Source organism: Lonchura striata, chromosome Z (assembly GCF_046129695.1).
Source record: "Lonchura striata isolate bLonStr1 chromosome Z, bLonStr1.mat, whole genome shotgun sequence".
Taxonomy (NCBI): Eukaryota; Metazoa; Chordata; class Aves; order Passeriformes; family Estrildidae; genus Lonchura; species Lonchura striata.
Window position 1 is genome coordinate 79,833,144 of NC_134642.1, and position 20,383 is coordinate 79,853,526.

Below are 20,383 nucleotides of genomic sequence, written 5' to 3' on the forward strand. Positions count from 1 at the left end.
GGGATACGAAAATGAAGAATAAAAAGAGAGAGGAAAAAAAAACAGCAACAACAACAACAACTACAAAACAACGCGCAGTCGCGGCTGCGGGGAGTGCTTGTGGCAGAGCTGGCGGGGCGGGCGCGGGCCGGGCGGAGCAGCGCGGGGCAGCGCGGGGCGGGGCAGCGCGGGGCGGAGCAGCGCGGGGCCGGGCGGGGCGGAGCAGCGCGGGGCAGCGCGGGGCCGGGCGGGGCGGAGCAGCGCGGGGCCGGGCGGAGCAGCGCGGGGCGGAGCAGCGCGGGGCGGGGCGGAGCAGCGCGGGGCCGGGCGGAGCAGCGCGGGGCCGGGCGGAGCAGCGCGGGGCGGGGCAGCGCGGGGCGGGGCGGAGCAGCGCGGGGCCGGGCGGAGCAGCGCGGGGCCGGGCGGAGCAGCGCGGGGCCGGGCGGAGCCGCGCACGGCGGAAGCGGGCGGGCGCTTCCTGCGGGAGGGCGGCCGCGGCCGCGGCCACGTGCGGAGCGATGGCGCGGGAGGGCGCGGGGCTCTTCGCCGCGTTCCGGGTGCTCGGCCGCTTCAGCGGGCACGTCCCGCACGTCCTGCGCTATCACGGCCGCCACCGCGAGTTCTACCTGGCCGCCGCCGTCGGGCGCAGCGTCCACACCTACAATGTGAGTACGCGGCCGCCCGGTCCCCGCTCGCTTTTCCTGGCCTCCTTCCCGCTCGCACCGGCCGTGGGGAGGCCGGGGCCGTGCAGGGAGATCCGCCTCTTCCTCCCTTCCTTCTCCGCCCTCGCCGTCCTGATGCGGAGCGTGTGCGGGGCTGCGGTGCCCCGGAGCCGCTCCTCTGCAGCCGGCGGTGACCGGGAGGGAGGAAGGGAAAGAGGGATGCTGCCGGCTGAACAAGCCGGGAATGAGCTTGTTCAGCCATGTGAGCAGCGCTAGCCGATACGGCACAACCCATCCGCCGGGAGCGCCCAGGCACTGAAGCTTTTCCTTCATCACAAGATCAGTTAAAGCTCACCCGCTCTGGTTTAGCGTTTGAGGGGCGGAGGGCAGTCAGATCCTATTAGAACTCCTGTATGAAAACGGGTGAGCATAGCTGAGTTCTGCAAGATGAAAGCCTGTGATACGGATCGGTTTTTGCAGTGTGGAGTCATAAACCCCTTAAGGTTGGGAAGGACCGCTGGAGATCACCCAGACCAATTCCTCTGCCAAGCCAGGGTCACCTAGGGCAGGCTACAGAGGAACGTTTCTAGGTGGGTTTGGAATGCCTCAAAAGAGGGAAACTCCATGACTTCCCTGGGCTCAGTCAAAGCATTTTCACTGTACAGGAAACATTGAGCTGGGTACAGTGAACACCAGAGTGTTCATCATGGACATCAGGGATCTTCCTGTGCTTCTGTGGTGCCTTTTAGCGTTCACTCTGACAGTTTTCTTCACAGCCTTTGAAGCAGAGTAGTGATCATCACTGGGCAGAGATGCTTAGATGCTTGCAACTAAAGCAGAATCTCTGGGAACAGAGATAAAATTAGACTAAGCGGTGGTTGTAGTGAAAATAAGGTAGAAGCAGAGATTGTGGGGAAACAAAGTTACCAAGCTCCTCAGGGTGTCTTAACATGTCTTTGGTTTCCTGTGAATTAGGGTAAAATACATCAGGAAGCACAGCTTACTATTGGTGGTCTTTTGGCAAATGCATTGTCCCATTCCTTTTGACCTACTGTCTGTATGTTTTTCAGTAGACAGTGTTCTAAACTGGAATGAATAATCTTCCTGGTTTGTGAAGTATCAAATTCATTCTCTGATCTAGGTTAATTCCTAGAGTTTTTAATTTGTTTATACCTAATTTGTTGCAACCATTCATTAAAAATGTATTTTTTCCATTTTCATTGCAGCTGAAGAAACTTGGTATTGTTGCTGTGAGTAAGTACTCATAAATTGTTCATTCCTCTTATTTTGTGGGTGTTTTTATTAAACATGTCCAACATCTACACTTCATTTTCAACTAAAAAACAAGAAAATAAATTATGTTTACTAATACTTACACTTAATATATTAAAAGGATCTCAGAAATCTAAAATACCAGTTTGGAAATAAGACTGCTGTTGAAACTGAAATGTAGTTTTATTAGAAAACTAAATTAAAACTAAATATTTTGTACCTTCCGTCCTTACCATCTTGTTCTTCCAAAAACCACCTCTAAGCCATAAGGATTGCACAGAGAATAAAGCTCAATTATTAATTTATTGAATTAATTTCAGATCCCTTTTTTGTTGTTTTTGTGATTATTAGAAGACTGTTATAGGAGGAAAATAACTACATTAAGAAAATAAATGTGGATGCCTTCAGGGAGTGTTAACAGTTGATTGTACTGTGCGTACAAAGGATGTGAATTCATGGCTTGACATTCACTTGGCCTTTGGTGGCAGAGAGCTCTGGCTGTCAGCAGCAGGGCCTACGTTCTTCAAGACCATCCCCAGTAGCCAGGGTGTGAAGCACTGCTAGGATAAGCTTGCAGAGGATGCTGTTTTTGGAGGAGTGTTGGAACTCAAAATGTCTCTCAGACATTTTTAGAGGTTCCAGGCCTTGGTCAGAAGCATTTTAGACCCTGACAGGCGGCTGGAAACAACTGTGATTTTGAGTTTGAGCCATGGAATGAGTTACAAACTTTGGAGGTGGAACAAGCAATCACAAAATATTAGATAGTATAGTAAAAGTAGTTACAAAACAGAGGGGAAATTTTTTTAGTATTGTACAGGGGGGTTTTAACACTTCTACCGGGGGGTTTTTACTTTGTACATGGGGGTCAGAAGTTCTAAGATGGAGGAAAGTGGGCTGACCCTGTTCTTCCTCCTTCTTCATCCTTGCCTCCATGTTCTTGGTGATTTTGGCACTCACAGATTGGTTTAGAGTAGAAAAGCACTTGGTAATATAGGTAGTAGGTATTGGGGGAAAACTATAAACATGTACTACTTAATATATAATATAAAAGATAGCAGCAGCCCTGGGTGGGGAGAGAGAAGAAGAAGAGAGCAGACAGAGAGGATGTCAGGGTGTGTGTGTGCCTCTGCCTGGGCCACTGACCAAGCAGCCGCAGCCCGAGAAGACAATCTTTTAGATAACCAACAATAAACTGCCTTGAGACCGAACAGCAAGAGCCTGCGCAGGTTTTCTGTGGAATGACGGGTTGGAGGAGAAATTTCACCACCACATGAGACCCCAGAGCAAGGCTGGGGTTCTCACAGAGGAGTAATGGCAAAGTTTCAGTTCAGGGAGCTTGCAGCAAAACACGAAGCCTGGGCTAACAGGAGCCTTGCCAAGTCTGGCGAGGACAAGTGCAGAATCCTGCTGCACCTGGGACAGGGCAAGCTGGGAACTGACTCCTCGTGGCATCCTGCTGGGGAGAAGCTGGGCTGTGCTGGTGCCAGGCTGAATGTTGACCAAAAACATGGTAACTGTGAGTAAGGCAGGCTGTGTATTGGGCTTCCATCCAGCAGATTGGGCAAAACTGTTCTCCCCCTGCACTTCATGCTGGTGGGGCCATGCCTGGACTGCAGCACCCTGTTAGTGTGGTTCTGTCCCTTCCACAGCTCCTCTTTCTCCTGCAGGAGGCATGCTGAGGAGCAGGAGAGTGCTGGGGCCTGCAGCCAGCAGTATGGAAAGAGACATTGGAGGAAGTGGATCTGCTTAGTGCTAAGAAGGGCAAGATTCAGAGTGGCCCAGAGGGTGTCTGAAGGGCAGTAGGATGGTCGGGCTGGTTTGTGCTGATGGTGGTAGTGGTAGACAGCAGCAAGGGGCAACTCCCACAGATTGCAGCCGGAGAGGGTCACAGTGGGGAGCAGAAAAATGTCCTGAGGGGGTAACTGTGGTACAGTGTAGACCTTGAGGAGAACTCATTCTTCAGAAGTGTTCAAGGCTCAACTGGGCACAGCTGCAGCTAACCCAGTCTAGTACTGGTGATAAACTTTGTGATGATCTGGTGGCATGTTGAACCAGTTGATTTCCAAAGGTCCCTTTCACTTGAGACTTACACGATTCAGAGGGATGCACTCCGTCTTGAAAAGTAGGGGCTTTACTTCTGTTTACTTTTGTTCTGTAAAAACAAAAACTTTACATGTCATATATAAAGTATTTTCTGTTAATAGAACATCTGTAAATTTGAGAATGAATGTCACACAATCAGGACCAGATTTAGATTATTAGCTATGCATTTTTAAAGCGGTAAACATTAATTTTGTTTTCATCTTGCAAAAGCACAAAAGCATTGCATATTCTGTTCTACAGTAGGCTGCATCTTCTTACATTTGTAATAATCTAAGCTTTTTGAGAAATTGAGGTGTTTACATACAAAACTGTGATCGAAAAATATGGATGCTATGCTTCTCTTTTTATGGTGCTGTTGATGCTTTGAACTTTTTAATTTGGGTCTGCCTAAAACTGTCTTAGCCTAAGCAGCTTTACATACAGCTCCTGTGGAGTACCAGATGTCTGTAACCTGGTTGTAAGCCTAAGTCACTTCAGAGGTGCTGTGGGAAGATATGTTCAAACTAATGAAACCTCACGGAGTGCAACCTTCTTTTATGTTCGTATTTTAGTTCTTCCTTGTGAAGCTGTGCTGCAGTACAGTAGGGAGTGCAGTTTTCTTCATGCCTGTTAACAAGTCACAGTACAAAACACCTTTGTGGGCAAGGCTGCTGTGTGACCATGCTAGTTTGTATCATAGGTGTGCTCCCAGTGATTTTTGACCTGGTGTTTCTCTGCAGAAGTGTAAAGTGCTTTGAGAATTTACATTTTTATATTTCCTTGGATTGAGAGTATTATTCCCTGTAGTATTTTTTTTTTTAATTTTTCTACTATCTGGGACCACATCAGCAATTTCTCAGTGTGGTCTGGAATTTGATTCTTTTACCTTTTGGGCTAGTCAAGTAACTGTCCCGATATTAGATACTCTTTCTGACCCAATTATGAGGTAGGGAATGAGATGTATTCTTAGAGCATTAAATTCTCAGTGTGATCAAGAGATAGGTGCAGGAGTGGGTCACTAACTCCCGGGCCTGCAGAATAATTTAACCTAATAAGCATTGCTAATGCTGAGACTTTGATTTATTATCTGTGTTTTCAGCCCTCACAAAGCTAGCTTGTACCTTTCCTTATAGAGATAGTTCACTAATATATTATTAAGTGTTTTTCAAAAGAACCACCTTATGTTCTACCAATCTTATGTTACTTATGGTGTTGTTACTGGTGTAATGTTTTGTAGTAATATTTGCGTTCTTCTGAAATGTGCGCATTTCTTTAAAATTCAACATGATGTTTGAACAGAAGTCTTTCTTTGTGGGTCACCATGCCAAAGAAATACACTGTCAAGCTTTCTCTCTTGCTAGGAACCTGAAACTCATTTAACTTTACTTTTGTTTGATCAACAGGTAACACTTTGCCACAAGACATCACATGTTTGGCAGCAGATCGCATGCTGATATTTGCTTCATATGACAACATTCTCCATGCTCTTGCAAGGAACAAAGAGGTTTCTATTAACTTACTTATTACTCAGTAGTACAAAACAGTTGTGTAGTGTCTGTGGTATCAAGGAAGTTAATTTTCTATGAATGCCTATTTCTGTAGTGATGTGGTACCTTCAGTTTTAGGGAAACAAGCTGTAAAATGAGGAGTAAAAAGCTTAAACTGGAAGAATGTAAAAGCAAATTCTATCATGCTGAACTGGGTTTTGCATATTAATTAGAATAATTAAGTAGCTGTGTAAAAATTTTAAAAAATCATTTAAATAAATAAATAATTTAAAATACTTAGGTAGCATACTTTTTGCAAACATTTTTAAATATCAGATATAATTATCTCTTGCATTTCAAGTTGTGTGGCCTTTCCATGAATTTTATTTGAATTTGCTGCTGACCTCTGTTAGGTGTCCTCAGGTATTATGTTAATGTGATATTCTGCCTTAACAGTTTATTAGAAGCATTTCTATTTTGAAATTATAGGTGGTTCATACCTATGAAGGCCACAAGGCAAAGATACACCTTCTACAGCCTTTTGGTGATCATGTAATCTCTGTGGATGTTGATAATGTTCTTATTGTTTGGAACATACAGTCAGAAGGTGAGAGATTTTATTTTTGGTGCTGCTCTATAGGATAGCACTATTAGACATTCAGTAATTTAAGAAAAGGGTTTTTTGTTAAATGCACATATTCAGAAGTGGTTTATTATTGAAAAAGAAAATTCTTAAATTATCGTGCTACTTGGTGATCTGAAGTCCTAATCCTGCAGTAATGTTTCATTATGGATACTGTAGCATGTGCAGAGGCCCAGTAAGATTCTGTGTAGGTGTAAAAGAGAGAATGATTATATGAAAATTACATTTTAGTGTTCCATTTCCTTGTAAAGGCTGTGATAGAGCAGCTTTGGCATTATTTCTGATTCTTGTAATTCCTTGATATCTACCAGACTGGGTATGATTAAATTTTAATGAATTATCTTTTTGCTTGTGTCAGCATCTTCTCATGCCATTGTCAAGTACTTTGTGAAATTGTACTTCAGTGCCCCAAATATTTTTCTTTAGAGAGCATTCATTGGTGTGACCAGTGTTATTCTCTGTGTGCTGGTTGTCAAAAGTGTCTGTAACCAGGCTTTAGAGATTTGGAGTTGCTATTGCAAACAAAAGGCATGCTGATCAGATGAGCTGTTTTGCTCAGGCAGAAGAAGGAATCCCTCAGAAGGATATAAATCAGATAAAGATATGGTATTGCATGTGTTGTTGTACTGGATAGACTCACAGGGAAAAGATACACCTTCAAGCCAACAGATTTTTACATTATAAAGAACTTTAGCCTCTTCTGTTACACATTAGCTAATCCTTTAATGTAAGAATAAACAGTTGCAGGATTTGAAGAGTTAAAGCTCTATCCTGCTTTTTACATTTTCAAAGGTATGGCAAGCCTGCAGATTTGTAGGGGTAGCTACACTAACACTTTTTCTTGCTGTTTTTGCAGAAGAATATCTTCAGATAGATTTTGATAAAGCCACATTTGCAGTTTCTGCACTTCTTCATCCCAGCACCTATCTGAATAAAATTCTCCTTGGTAGTGAACAAGGAACCTTGCAGCTTTGGAATATAAGATCCAAGTAAGATTCTTGTTACTTTGGCTGTGCTTCAAGTAGTTTGATAGGCAACAAATGATACTGTTAAGTATGGAATCTTTTCCTGAGTATTGGCATGGGTTTTCAGTTGATATATTTCCAGGAACAAGGAATGCTGCTGCTTCCTGAATGCTGATGCCTTTCAGGTTGCATGTTGCAAGAGTAATCTCCTTGCAAAATGTCAGGGGTTGTTCAGGATTTTTTTTATTTTTTTTTTAATTTCTTGGAATCACATAGCTTTCACATGAAAGCTATTGAAATAATAGTGAAAACATGTTCAGGCTTCCTGCCTCCCATATTCCAAGCTTGACTTTTTTGGTTGTTGTGGGTCCAAGGAATTGCTGGCAGGTAGAGTGGAGGTAATTACTAGCATTTGAGCCTTAGACTCAGGTAAGAGATGCATAGACATGCAGTTGTCTCTGAGCATGTCCCAGTAGATCATCATGCATCATGTCAGTATTTCATTCCTACCATGAGCAGCTGCTTTTCTAGATCATGAAAGTTACAGGTACAGTGAGCTTCACTGCATGTTAATGTTCATACTGCAAATACATGTTAAGTCAGTGTGTCATTCTCCTAACTCAGCTTGCCATGGTGTCATAGATGTTTCTTTTGTTTAATTTGTTCATGGCATGTAGTTATGTCACTGTTGTGGTATTAGTACACAACACTGCTTTTTCAATAAAATTTAGCCATAAGTTTTATTTTTAACCTTGCTTCTTAGTATCACTGGGGTTTTTCTGCCTTTTATATTACTTGTAAGAACAGAAAGCTGATGTACTTTCCTGTATGAGTACATATAAAGCGACCATTGTGTCATGGAAAATCCCCAAGGGTTAACTGATTTATGAGTTTTTTATGTTTGTTTTACAGCAAACTCCTTTACTCATTTCCAGGATGGGGCTTAGCAGTCACAACTCTTGAACAAGTTAGTATTTTTTTGTTATCTTTTATTTTCGTAATGTAGCTTGTCAAGAACAGCAGTTAAAACACTGTTTAAAATGACATCAGTAAAGATGACATGCATTCTCCCAGGTAATTGTGGTGAGCCTGTCTTGACTGAAGGTTCCTGCTCTTCCTCTTTTCCTAGTTCTGTTGCATTTAGCATCTAACCTGTTTTGTTTTCATCACATCCATAGTCTTCACTGAATGATGTCATGAAGTCACAGAATTTTCATGATGCATGAGTATCATGAAGACTTGTAGTTTTTTGCCAAATTTGTTTTACTTCAGACTTTACTTTGATAAAATGTAGATTTTCTTGATTCAGTAAAAGATTTTTCTATCTAAAAGTAAGTTAAAACTTAGCCATAGCATTGATGACAGCTGTGAAAATGGTCAGCATTGTCTAGGGTAAAACTTGTGACTGTGGGGGAGTGTGGCAGGGTGTATGATGGTCTTCCAGAGCTGCTAGACACTGAAAGTGATCTGTTTTCCAAAGGATTTCCAACTTCTGCAAACAGAATTTTTTCATTTCTTGCAGGCTCCAGCAGTGGATGTTGTTGCTGTTGGCCTTGTATCTGGTCATATCATTGTACATAATATTAAGTTTGATGAAACTCTGATGAAATTTCAACAGGACTGGGGTCCCATCACAGCAATATCGTTTCGTACTGGTAAGTCCTAGTGTTTTTAGTAAAAACATTTATGAAAGCACTAACACTATTGAAATGGAGAACAGTTTGTGATAAAACATTTCAGAACCAAATTTGTGCTGACACTTTCAGTTTTCAAAGGCTGAAGGGTAATCTAGAAAAGGTAGTAATAAGCGAGATAATGTATTTTTGTCATGCTAGCTGTTTTATAGCATTTTCTTGTGTTGTTGCACAGAAAGTGGCATACAGTATACTAACACAGTACACACTTGTCAGAGGTATTGTAATCAGTACATCCTGCTTTAGTGTCCATACCTGCTGTTCAGCAGTGTCTTTCCCCTCCCAGACAACGTTAGAATGTTAGTAGTTGGGTGAATACTGAATGGTTGTTACAGGGAAATCTTAACTTGTATTCATAGCTTTTTCTTGTCTAACAAACATGTCCTAATTTTTAAAACTAGTTACTTTAGTGTTGATCCTGCCTACAGAGCTGTTGATACTGAATCTAATCTTTCATTTGAATAATCTTGTGAATCTTAACAGAATATAGATTGAGTGCAGATCATGTTGAGGAGGAATGCTACTGGAGAAAATGGTAGAAAGACTTGTGGGAAGTAGAAAAAGAGTCTTTTGTGTCAATATGAAACGTGTTTTCAAGAAAAATCTCTAGCTCTGATTGCTGGATTTAGAGAGTTTATTGTTCTATGATATATGAAAAAGTTGTAATTTTTTAATCAATGAATTTTTTTTCCTTTTCTGATAGACATCCTACAATATTTCTGTTAAAATCTCGATTATTTCTAGCATCAACTTGAGATTTTTTCCTTGTGGTTATAGACTTTTCTAGCATCAGTTTTAAGATGTGACAAGACAGTAGGTATGAGCTGAATGGCGATAAGGGAACCTTTTGAACTATTGTTTTTTTGAGCAGATGGACACCCAGTAATGGCAGCTGGTAGCCCAGTTGGACACATTGCTTTGTGGGATCTAGAAGAGAAGAAACTGATGTGTCAGATGCAAGACGCCCATTCCACAGCAATAGCTGGCATGACATTTGTCCCTGGAGAGCCACTCCTTATAACTAATGGTGCTGATAATGCTCTGCGGGTGAGTTACAATTGCTGCTGGTCTCTAAAACCAATGCAACAAAACTCAAATTGCTGGTCTCATTTGGACTGTAGTGAACTGTAAAGATTTGCTGTTTTGTTGTCATTGTTTCATTCACTGCTTTGTAGTACCCTTGAAGAACAAAGCTTTGGGTCCACTTTTCCGGAGCCACACTTTATATCCCAGTATTCTCTTAAATCTTGATCCATTTTGATAATGTTTTGGATCATAAGCAGTTGCTGTTGATAAAGTCCCTCATGCTGCATGTCCTCTGATGCCACTTAGGCTTTGGTGGAAGGGCAGAATGAATACCAGGAAACAAATAAGGCGATGGGATGGAAACTTCCAAAGTTTTAGTTAGGGTTAAGGCTGAAGGCCAGTGTGTGAAGCTGGCTGCACCAGCTCCCAGATAAACGTGTTCTACTGAGAAGAGGTGCAGTTATTGACAAGGCACTGTTTATCAGCCTGGCTTTTTGTGCTTATTTTGGGGTGCAGGTTTGGATTTTTGATGGGCCTGGTGGTACAGGTCGTGTATTGAGAAGCCGAATGGGACATAGTGCACCACCAACAAAAATCAGATATCATGGACAAAATGGAGAGCAAATTCTCAGTGCAGGTATGAATCGCCATTCTTCTTCAGTCTGATTTCTTGTTGTGATAAAGAAAATGTGCAGAGCTAAGTGTCTTTGTTTTACATGAGATTATATTTCAAGTGTTGTATGTTGTCATAAAACATAGTATGTAGCTAACATAAACAGTGTATTTTATTACTGTAACAAAGTGTTTGACTAGAATTTTCCTCCTTTAGTAGGAAACTAGTGTTTCCCTAGAGTAACATATCAGCAAGCTGAAGAGTACTTGAAAGCAGAAGTGCAAAGGAGCTGTTCTATAATCCATATTTACATATTTGAGTAATAAAAATGGTTTTGTTATCTTCTGAGCAAGTATTAGATGGTCAGAATGAAATCTGTAACAACTCGAAAAATTTGGTTGTGGCAGGGGAAAAATAAGCAACATAATGCATTTAGTACCTGATTTTTAGTAACTGCTTTTTACACTGGTTTGGTCAAGCTTTGTGGCTTTCATTGTCTTTGTAATATATTACAGCTTACATGTGTCTGTAATATGTATTTTCAAGGTTGCTTTTTACTGAGATACTAATCTAAAAGTGTAAAAAGTGCATAAGTGGCTACCCTTCCCTAGAAACTAGCATATTTGAAAAGACTTCTTAGGTGAGTGAAGTGCTAGAACAGACCATGTTTGACCCCAGACCCACTTAGGTGATGAGGTGATAGAGACTTGCCACTTAGTCTCTAATTACTCCTAGCTAATTAATTGTCTGTATGGGCTACTTTTGAAAACATTACACTATCTGTACTAAAATCTTCCTGATCATCCAACTAGTGACTCACATTCATGTAATGAGTTATTGTCTGTATTTCAGCTCACACCAGACAAACCACAGTCTCAATCAAGTGTTGTTTAACACATATTCACATTTGCTTTTGCAGTGGAGAGGGCACAAACAACGTTTACAATGAAAAGGGTCTTAGCCTTTGAGATCTGATGTATCTTCAGTGCTGAGAGACCTTGTACGCTTCTTTTTTTAACAGGGGTAAAACTTTGTGCAGCAGAAGTGGATTAGGGTTGCCTTTCATGGGCTACTGGTTTCCACAGAAGAGACATCCCCTCAAATTAACTTCATAAAATTTCATTAATGTCATGGACATTACAGAGTCAGAGGAATTGAAATGGAAAAGATGTCTGTGAAGAGCAGACATTCTGATAATGTATGAGGCAGAGTTGTAGGAATGGGGTGTAGGCCCTAGAAAATTAGGCGCTACTTAGAGTGTATCTGTATTTATTCTTGGGCCAGAATTTTTCATAAATACTTTATTACAGTATTTGAAATTGCTTATTCCTTACCTTTTACTTTTTTTGCTCAAATAGCAAAGTTGATTTTTGTCATTCACTGCCCTGTGCTAATACTTTCTTAGGTCAAGATGGAACACTGCGATCTTTTTCAACAGTGCATGAAAAGTTCAATAAAAGTTTAGGACGTGGTAAGTGTTTCAGTCAAAGTACAACCACTGGTGAAAAGAAGGCCCAAAAAGCATTTATGTAAACATTAGACAGGCCTTATTTTCACTTCAACTGTTCTATAAAACCTAATCACCTCAGTTATTCTGCAAACTCAGTCCTTCCTGCAGTAAGTGTACTCTCATATTTGATTATACTTTAAAAAAGAGATTTCTGATCCTGGCAGTGTATGTCACTTCACTGTGGGAAACACTGTGCATGACTTTTATATTAAAAATATTGAAAACAGTAGCTGACATTTCAGCATATGTAATTGCAACTTTTTACCCTGTTTCCATTCTGTTCAATTGACTAAATTATTAGCTAATTCATATATCTTGGCTTGAGTTCCTTTGATTCATTGTAGTGTTTGACTTAAACACATCTTGCACATCATGACATGGTTAAGGAACACTTTTATTTGGGAGAGCAAGGATCAGAAAGACTGAAACAATTCAGATACTTAGTTTTAAGTATCTGTCCATGTTGTTATATATGTATTTGGACCTGTTTGAAAAGATGCATAAAAATGAATTTGGGCATAAATTTGTAATTCAAGATTCTTCGGCTACTGAATGGTCTGGGTGCTAGTTATTGCTTTATGTAGTCATGTCTACGGGACCGTGTTTTTAGCTGTGATGGGGGAACCTTTGCCTCAGGATTTCAGCACAAGATCCTGGAACAAGTAGTTTGAGTAGTGAATTCACAGCTGTGAATATAAAAGGCTGGTGATTTGCTCAGCATTACATGAATTTTAACAGAAACTATAAGTGTTCTTAGCTCTACAAACCTGGGGAACAGGGATGTGTATATTTAAGCCAAATGTTTCTCCGTTTAAAAGGAGCTTTGCATTTTGTTAACAGTCCCTTTTAAACCATTATTCTCAGTTCTGACAATGAGACTGAGACCCTTCATGTCTATTTTTAAGGTTCGATTAATAAAAAGAAATCAAAAAAGAAAGGCCTTAAGCTGGATACGATGGCACTTCCACCAATTACAGCCTTTGCTTCAGGTGAGTGGTCTTTGACAGAGGTTGCAAACTAAACATGAATATATTATCTTCATGTATTAATGTCATTTTTAGCCCTAGAAACACTATTGTTTTGGAAGCACGTGCTGTATCTAGATGATTCTGTGGCCTTTCATGAGCTAGCGAGTGACAGTTAAAAATTGCATTTGACTTGGAAAACTGTTCCAATATCTCAAAAAGAGCATTTCATTTTTAAATATCATTACCTGGCTCTTGGCTTGAAAATCTCCTGCATGAGAACCAAAATCTACAGATGTACATATTATTCCAGGTGCAGAACCAGTGGCTAGGTGGAGGATGATCTTTGTCAGCTGAGGAAGTCTTAGTTAAACTTACAGTTGATTTTGAGTCCTCAGTACACTTATTTTAGTCATTTTTTTAAAGCTGAATTTCAGATAATCCATTCATTTGTAATTCAGTATGCAAATAATAAATCTAATTTCTTTAGGCAGATTTATTATTTTGCTTCATTAAAATGGTGCTTCTTTGAATTAATGACCTCTTCAGACTGGAAATCTCTTTTGTCAAAAGTGTAGCTATTTTCTCTTCTGAGGATGTTTTATTGTTTCCTATGTTGAAAAATCTGGATTTACAGTTTTTGTTATTCACATTTTATTTACATTACACATGTGCAACTGTTTGCCCAGTGTTATTTCTGAATGCTAGTCTTTTGAGTGTGCAACAAAAGCACAAAATATGAACTGTTCTGTCTAAAGGTACTTTAAAATATCAGGAGAGCTGAAGGTTGACTTTAGAATTACTGTTTCTACAGTAATTACTCTGTTACCTTGCAGAAGTGGCACATCAGAGTGACTGGGATGGTATTGTTGCCTGCCATCAGGGATATATAACCTGTACAACCTGGAACTACCAAAAAACCTCCATGGGAGCTCACAAACTGAGGCCAGAAGAATTTAGCAAACACAAACCTACTGACATATATGCAACAGTAAGTTTACTTAGGATAAGATTTCTTCAGATTCACACTATATGCTATTTTGATTCCTGTTGGTACAGAAATAATGCTTAGAATGAAAAAGCACTGTGTCCAGTGAGCTGGTTTGTAATGCTTATGGACTTATGGAAAGCTGTTCTTTTTCCCTAAACATTCAGGCTAGGTGCACTAACTTTTGGCTCAGAGAGGTGGTTGGTGTTTGTTCGCCTTGGTTATGTCACAGCAGTGTAGATTTGTCTGTATGCCTGTGCTGCTTAACTTACTCTGAGAATGCAGTTTGCTGAAGATTCTGGGCTTTTTGGCCATACAGAGAAGTGTATTTCCAAATCACAAGAAGGATATTGCCTCAGAAATCCTTTACAGCTTGAGCTGGATACAATGACATGGGGTCGAACACACAGTGATGGGGATACAGATGTTTGCTGAAGTTTACAAGCTTTTTAAAGCTGGTAGTTACTGTGGCACACCTTATTTGCTAAGGGTTCATGCAGCTCCTGTGTCTTGGTTTTTTGACATTATGCTTACTAATTAGGTGTTAGATAAATTGAATTGTAAATATTCAGTTTTCTTTTGACTACTGGATTCTTTGGACTGTATCTTTCCAAAGACATCTCACCATTGTTTCTTTGTTTCTTCCTATTTAAACTCTCTGTGACCTCACCCTAATTTGGGCTGGTATTAGTAACGTAGGCATTGAAAGAGACATGCAGTTGCCACTCTTACAGTTTGTCTTAGGGACTGAATTTGTGGCAATCTTTATTATTTAATTTACAGTGCTGATATTGCTACCTATGGCTTCTGATGAATCCCTAAGCTAGGATTTCATTATCTTTCACAACCATGCATTGCCATATTTATTGCATGTTGATTCTTTGTTCATTTTGAGAGCTTCTCCCTCTGCTTTCTTGAGATGTAATTTGTTTGTTCTGTGCAGGTTTCCTCAGAAAATGTTTTTGTGTTTTATATTCTCAATATGCTATATGTACCTTCTAACAACTTTTCTAATTGACAGACACCTAAAGAATGGTTCTTATAGTTGTTTTGTGTTGTTGATTGATTTTTTTCGTTTATTCCCTTGAAAGGCAGTTGACATTACCTCGTGTGGTAACTTTGCTGTAATTGGGATGTCAACTGGACGGGTAGATGTGTATAACATGCAGTCTGGCATTCACAGAGGCCGTTATGGCAAAGAAACGGGTAAGAGCTCCTAGGATTCCTAAATATTGGCACTTAACAGAACAACAGTCACCTTGTGTTCTGTCATCATGAAAATTCAGAGTTGAATGAAGATCATGAAGATTCTGAGTTGAATTTGGGATGCATTTCAGTTTTTCTAATTATGCTGCCCTGTCTTATCTTACAATCAGAAACCTGACTTGAGGGACAGGATCCTTGATAACTTTAATAGCTCTGATGTTAGCATATCCTTGGTTTTATTTAAAACAAAATTGTCAGTTACCACAATGATTAGCACTTAAATGAGATGCTGTGGCCTCCACTCTTTTTGAGATAGTCACATTTCCAGTATTTGACTTTTTGTTTTATAGGGTTCCGTCTCCTAGATAAATTTTCCCATCTGTTTCATGCTCCCTGCTTAGAAATGAAAAGAAAATTGAAGCCCTAAGCAAGTCCAGCTCTTTGCATATGATGTTATTTTTAATTACCCAACTGCAAACCCTGACATTTCCTCTTAGATTTGCATACATATATATTTCATGCATTTATATTTTATGCATATTTCATATACTCTCATACATGTTGTTTTGGCACTCATGATCTGAATTATTTTGTTGTAGAAACAGCAAAAGAGTCCTGCCGAGTCCTTAAGATTTACTAAATTTATAAAAGCCATCTAGCTCAGCAAACATGAACTGGTCTCTTTATAAAATCACTGGTTGATAGTGAGAAGAATTTTCCAATTTTGCTTATCAGCCAGTAGCCCTAGGTATAGATTAAGAGATAAAATTGATCCAAAACCAGAGGAGCTATGTCTTGTCTTTACACTGCAGTGTGAAGTAGCTTTGGAAAACTCCCAGACTTTGTGCCTGAAGTTGTAAATTTTGTCTGGAGTGGTAGGTCCTCTTGGAGGCATTCCTTAAATGATTCAAAAAGTCCCTCAAATCTCACAATCGCAAAAATTTCCCCAAACTGAAAGTAGAAATAGGAGCTAACACTCAGCTTCAATTGCACTTCTTACTTGTATTCTAGGTGTTTACTTGAAATAAATTTGGTTTCTGTAGAGATAAAAAAAAAACTTAAAATGCTGGAGCACCTTGTCAAGTGGCTTTCAGATTGTCATATGCTTGCTGATCATTCATTGTAGTCAGGCAAAGCTAAACAAAATAGTGTTTGGCATTTAGCTGATTTCTATGCTAAGTTTAAATTCTGAAATAGTACTCTATTTTTTCTTTATTTGCAGCACATGAAGGGGCTATTAGAGGGGTAGCAGTGGATGGATTGAACCAGCTGGTAATCACAGCTGGTAGTGAAGGATTAATTAAATTTTGGAAATTCAAAATGAAAGATTTGGTTTATTCCACTGAACTTCCTTCTTCTCCAAGTGGAATTCTGCTTCACAGAGACAGGTAAGAAAGTGAAATTATTTCATGTGTACATTGTTATGATGAACACACTTATATAGAATGGCAACCAGTATCTTAATTAGAATATATTAGAATTTATACTTCTAATGCTTGGAAATACAACTGACTAGTAGACAGAGGATGGCAGGACATTTTATTAGGCTGAGGGAATATAAGACTTGCTATTTTTAGGATAAAAGATACCTGGAGCAGTGGTAGGATGTTTTTATTTTTTGTCTCTTGAGTATTCCCTCTCATGTGTGTTGATTTTTTTTGGCAGTGGTATTCTTGGAATTGCCTTTGATGACTTCACTATTAGTGTTCTGGATATAGAAACCAGGAAGATTGTCAGGACATTCTCAGGACACCATGGACAGATTAATGATATGGTAATTGTTAACTCCTTTCCTGTAACAAGTGCCATACACAGATACCTAACATATTTTACAGATGGTGGATTTCTCTGCATGTATTAAATCATTTGGTGTTATGTTCACTCTGTGAACAGTAAAGCTGTAGTTCAGCTCCACAGCAGTTTTAGCCATATGGAAATGTAAAGTGATCAAATTGCCATCTATTTTTGAATGTCCTTTGTGATTTAAGTATAAATTTTAGCTATAACAACAAGCTGATTTGGGAATCAAACAAAACAAAGCACTCGGAATAATAAAACTGCGTTGAGGAGCAAAATTGTGCCAAAATCTCAGCTGTGTATATAAAAAAGATGAGCAAACTGAAAACATCTGAGATTATGCAGTACATTTTTTATAAATGCTACTAAAATAGTATTTACTTGACTTACTCAACTTTAGGCTTAGAAATAGGTTTCCAACATGAACATAAAAGTGAGGACTGAAGTGCTTTGAATAAGAGTGAGATACATCTTGTGTTTTATGTTTGAACCTATTCTTAAAAACCTTCTGGTTCTGTTCTTTCTTCACTTCCAGTAGTATTGTTGTCAGTTTTGGTTCATGGCCATACCATTTCACCAGGGTTTTATCTTGGCAAGGCCTCCTGTGGGGACTGGCTTACTGGTTGTGCCACTAAATTGACTATTTTATTTTAGACTTTCAGTCCTGATGGTCGTTGGCTGATAACTTCATCAATGGACTGTTCCATTAAGACTTGGGACCTTCCCTCTGGCTGGTGAGTCAATTTAAAAGCATACAGCAGAAGAAATAATCCCTTCTGATAAATGACAGAAAGCTTTCTGGCTTGATTATCTGTCACCGGATGTGACAGTCAAAAGTGCACATGATATAAAAACTCTGCCCACTATTTAAATTGTGTCCAGTGCTAGAAATGCATGTCTTTTTCTGAGTCTACAGAACAACACTGTGCTGAAGATCTGTTGATGCTGCCTGGAGTTTCCATGAGTGAGTGCATGAGTGTGAATTTGTTCTTTGTCTGGAAGCAGCACTGTAATCTAAAGGGCAAGAGATTGCTTAATGTGAATTGCACTGTGATATGCTGAAGTGTTCATAGGATCAAAGAGTGGTTGGAGTTGGAAGCAAAGATCTAGTCCAGCTGTCTTGATGAGGAAAGGAATTTTTCTTACTAGATCAGGTTACTCAGAGCCCCAGCTTGGCCTTGAACACCTCCAGGGCTGGGCCATGCACTACTTGTTTATGCAACCTGTTCCAGTGCCTCAACCACCCTCATCATAAGAAAATTCTGCCCTATATCTGATCTGAACCGATGGCCTTTCATGACCCTTGTTCTGTCACCACAGGCCCTGTTAAAAAGTCTCTCTGAGTCTTTCTTGTAAGCTGTCTTTAAGTATTGAAGGGCCACGAGGTCGTCTCCCCAGAGCCTTCTGTTCTCCTGGGTGGAGAACACCACAGCTCTCTCATTTTCCTCGTAGGAAATGTGTTCCAGACCTTGAGTCATTTTGCTGGAGCTGCTCTAACTTCATGTGTCTTGTGCTGGGGGCCCAAGAGTTGGATGCAGTACTCCAGTTGGTTTTGTAAAGAGAAGCCTGTTTTCACTTACATTAATTTTAACAACACAGCACAGCTTTGCATCAGTTATATTTTTCATTTGTTTGTACTTGCAACTGCCAAAAATACTCCCTTATGATCCATGATGAGTAGTCTTCTCCCAGAATAAAGTCTGGCTGAGAAGTAGGCAAGTACACACAAGAAGTTCAGGAGCCCAGGAAAAAAAAAAAATAAATACTGAGAAGTAACTTTGCGTTCTGCCAGTGCATTCTTTCAGCAGCACAGCGGATAGATTTGTGGTTTTTTTTTTAAATTTAAGGTAGTGCTGTGCAGTATGCAGATTTGGTTGAAATGAAACTGAAAGGTTTCATTTTGGTTGATTATTTTTGTTGACACAGTTTGGTAAATAATTTTGTATGCTGTAAAAGTTCTCATTTTACTGCCAGAAGTGCATTGCATCTTAAGAAAGAATTGAGAGCCACTAGTGTAAAATAGGACAGGATGGGTATTAACTGTCTTCTTTCCAGTCTAGATGGAAAGAAATTAGCACTCTGGTCTTCATCTTTTTTAACACTCTTTGCCTTGCAAACTAATATGCCTACAAAAAATTGCAGTGTTAACTAGTGTCAGTTTCTTCTGTTTTTCATTTCTTCAATAACATAATACTTTACAACAAGAATCTATTTATAATGTTTTTTAAATGTAGTCTGACAGTAGTTCTCTTTTACGTGTAAAAAAAATTAAATATTTTCTCTCCTGTCTCTGAAATTCGGGTCAAGCTGAAATCTAGGCAGATAAATTACAAATCCTGGTTTTAAATGTAATTACGTTAAATTATCCTTCCAGTATGTAAAAGGAAGGTTTTCCCTTAGGCAGAGGAGTGTATTGAAAAGGAGAACAGCTTTTTATAAAAGGCTTAATGCTTGCTTTACCTCTGTGGCTGATAAATACAGAAAACATCTCATGAACTGTGTGTTCCAAAGCCTCAGCTTTGATATTGTTCCTATAAAAAGATGGAGAATATGTTTCTAGAATCCAATATTACAAAAATTACCAACTGACTTTAATAAATTACTTTAATAACCCTAACACCTATTAACTGGACATTTGTTTTTACTTGAGAGTGATGCTTAACTGTCCATATGTAATGCATTGTAGGTTTTCCTAGTGCATGTTTTTAACAGAGGGCTTTTTTAAAACTGGGAAAAAATTATAACTTTGTGTAAAGAAAGTTGCAAGCAGGAGCCCAGGCATTATGCATATATTTCTTTCTGCTGTGCAGCTTGCATAGACAAATTGAGGAATCAGGGGTATGAGCTGACTGTTCATGGATGAGGCACTTGAGAGAAAATAGCATAGGAGACCTGTTAAATGTAAGCACAACATGGTACTTTCCATTGTCACAGTTTTGCAGTTACGCGGGAAGCATAAAGGTAAATGCCTTCAGCTCCAAAGCAGGATTAATTTCATTTTTTGAGTAAAAAATACAAGTGTGTCTTATTTCCTGTAGTAGATTGATCCCTCCTTCCCTCAAGCCTGTAGTTTTAATCATGATTTAAGTTCAGTAAGTAGAAAAACTTAATTTCTTGTTAAATTTGTTTTGGAGCTCTTTGTGGTTGATTTATTGAACAGAATTTCTCAGTTACAGGTAAGGATTTTCCCTAAATCCATAAAAAGATGGATTTGAAACTAAGAGAAAGTATCTAGGGTAAATTTTTCTCTCTATTGTGCACTGTGTGTACAAAATGTATCTGATATAAGTTTGGGATTTATGGGTTTAGTATTTATATATTTTATATTGAAAGCAATGAATGCTTTTTCTCTTACCTGAGATTTTCAGCATCTGTCTAAGGACATGCACAGGGTGTAAAATACTCCAGGGGAAAAAGGTTTTTATTTTTGACATGCTCTTTCAAACCATCACCGTAGTGCTCAGTAGCTAAGAAAATACACGCCCACAAGATTT

General features: G+C 39.5%; 1 protein-coding gene across 1 annotated transcript in view; it reads left to right on the top strand.

Annotated features, from left to right (window-relative positions):
- Nucleotides 1-447: 447 nt before the first annotated feature.
- The window catches only part of WDR36 (WD repeat domain 36), a 32,099-nt gene continuing 12,163 nt past the window's right edge, over nt 448-20,383 (top strand). Inside the window, exons 1-16 of the mRNA XM_021524786.2 lie at nt 448-644; nt 1,868-1,895; nt 5,399-5,499; nt 5,972-6,089; nt 6,982-7,114; nt 8,003-8,057; nt 8,613-8,745; nt 9,656-9,831; nt 10,327-10,447; nt 11,829-11,894; nt 12,839-12,922; nt 13,735-13,889; nt 14,978-15,092; nt 16,315-16,480; nt 16,758-16,866; nt 17,544-17,623. Coding sequence (XP_021380461.1) covers nt 498-644; nt 1,868-1,895; nt 5,399-5,499; nt 5,972-6,089; nt 6,982-7,114; nt 8,003-8,057; nt 8,613-8,745; nt 9,656-9,831; nt 10,327-10,447; nt 11,829-11,894; nt 12,839-12,922; nt 13,735-13,889; nt 14,978-15,092; nt 16,315-16,480; nt 16,758-16,866; nt 17,544-17,623 — 1,787 coding nt within the window. The 5' untranslated portion in view covers nt 448-497. The remainder of the gene's footprint in view (nt 645-1,867; nt 1,896-5,398; nt 5,500-5,971; nt 6,090-6,981; nt 7,115-8,002; nt 8,058-8,612; nt 8,746-9,655; nt 9,832-10,326; nt 10,448-11,828; nt 11,895-12,838; nt 12,923-13,734; nt 13,890-14,977; nt 15,093-16,314; nt 16,481-16,757; nt 16,867-17,543; nt 17,624-20,383) is intronic.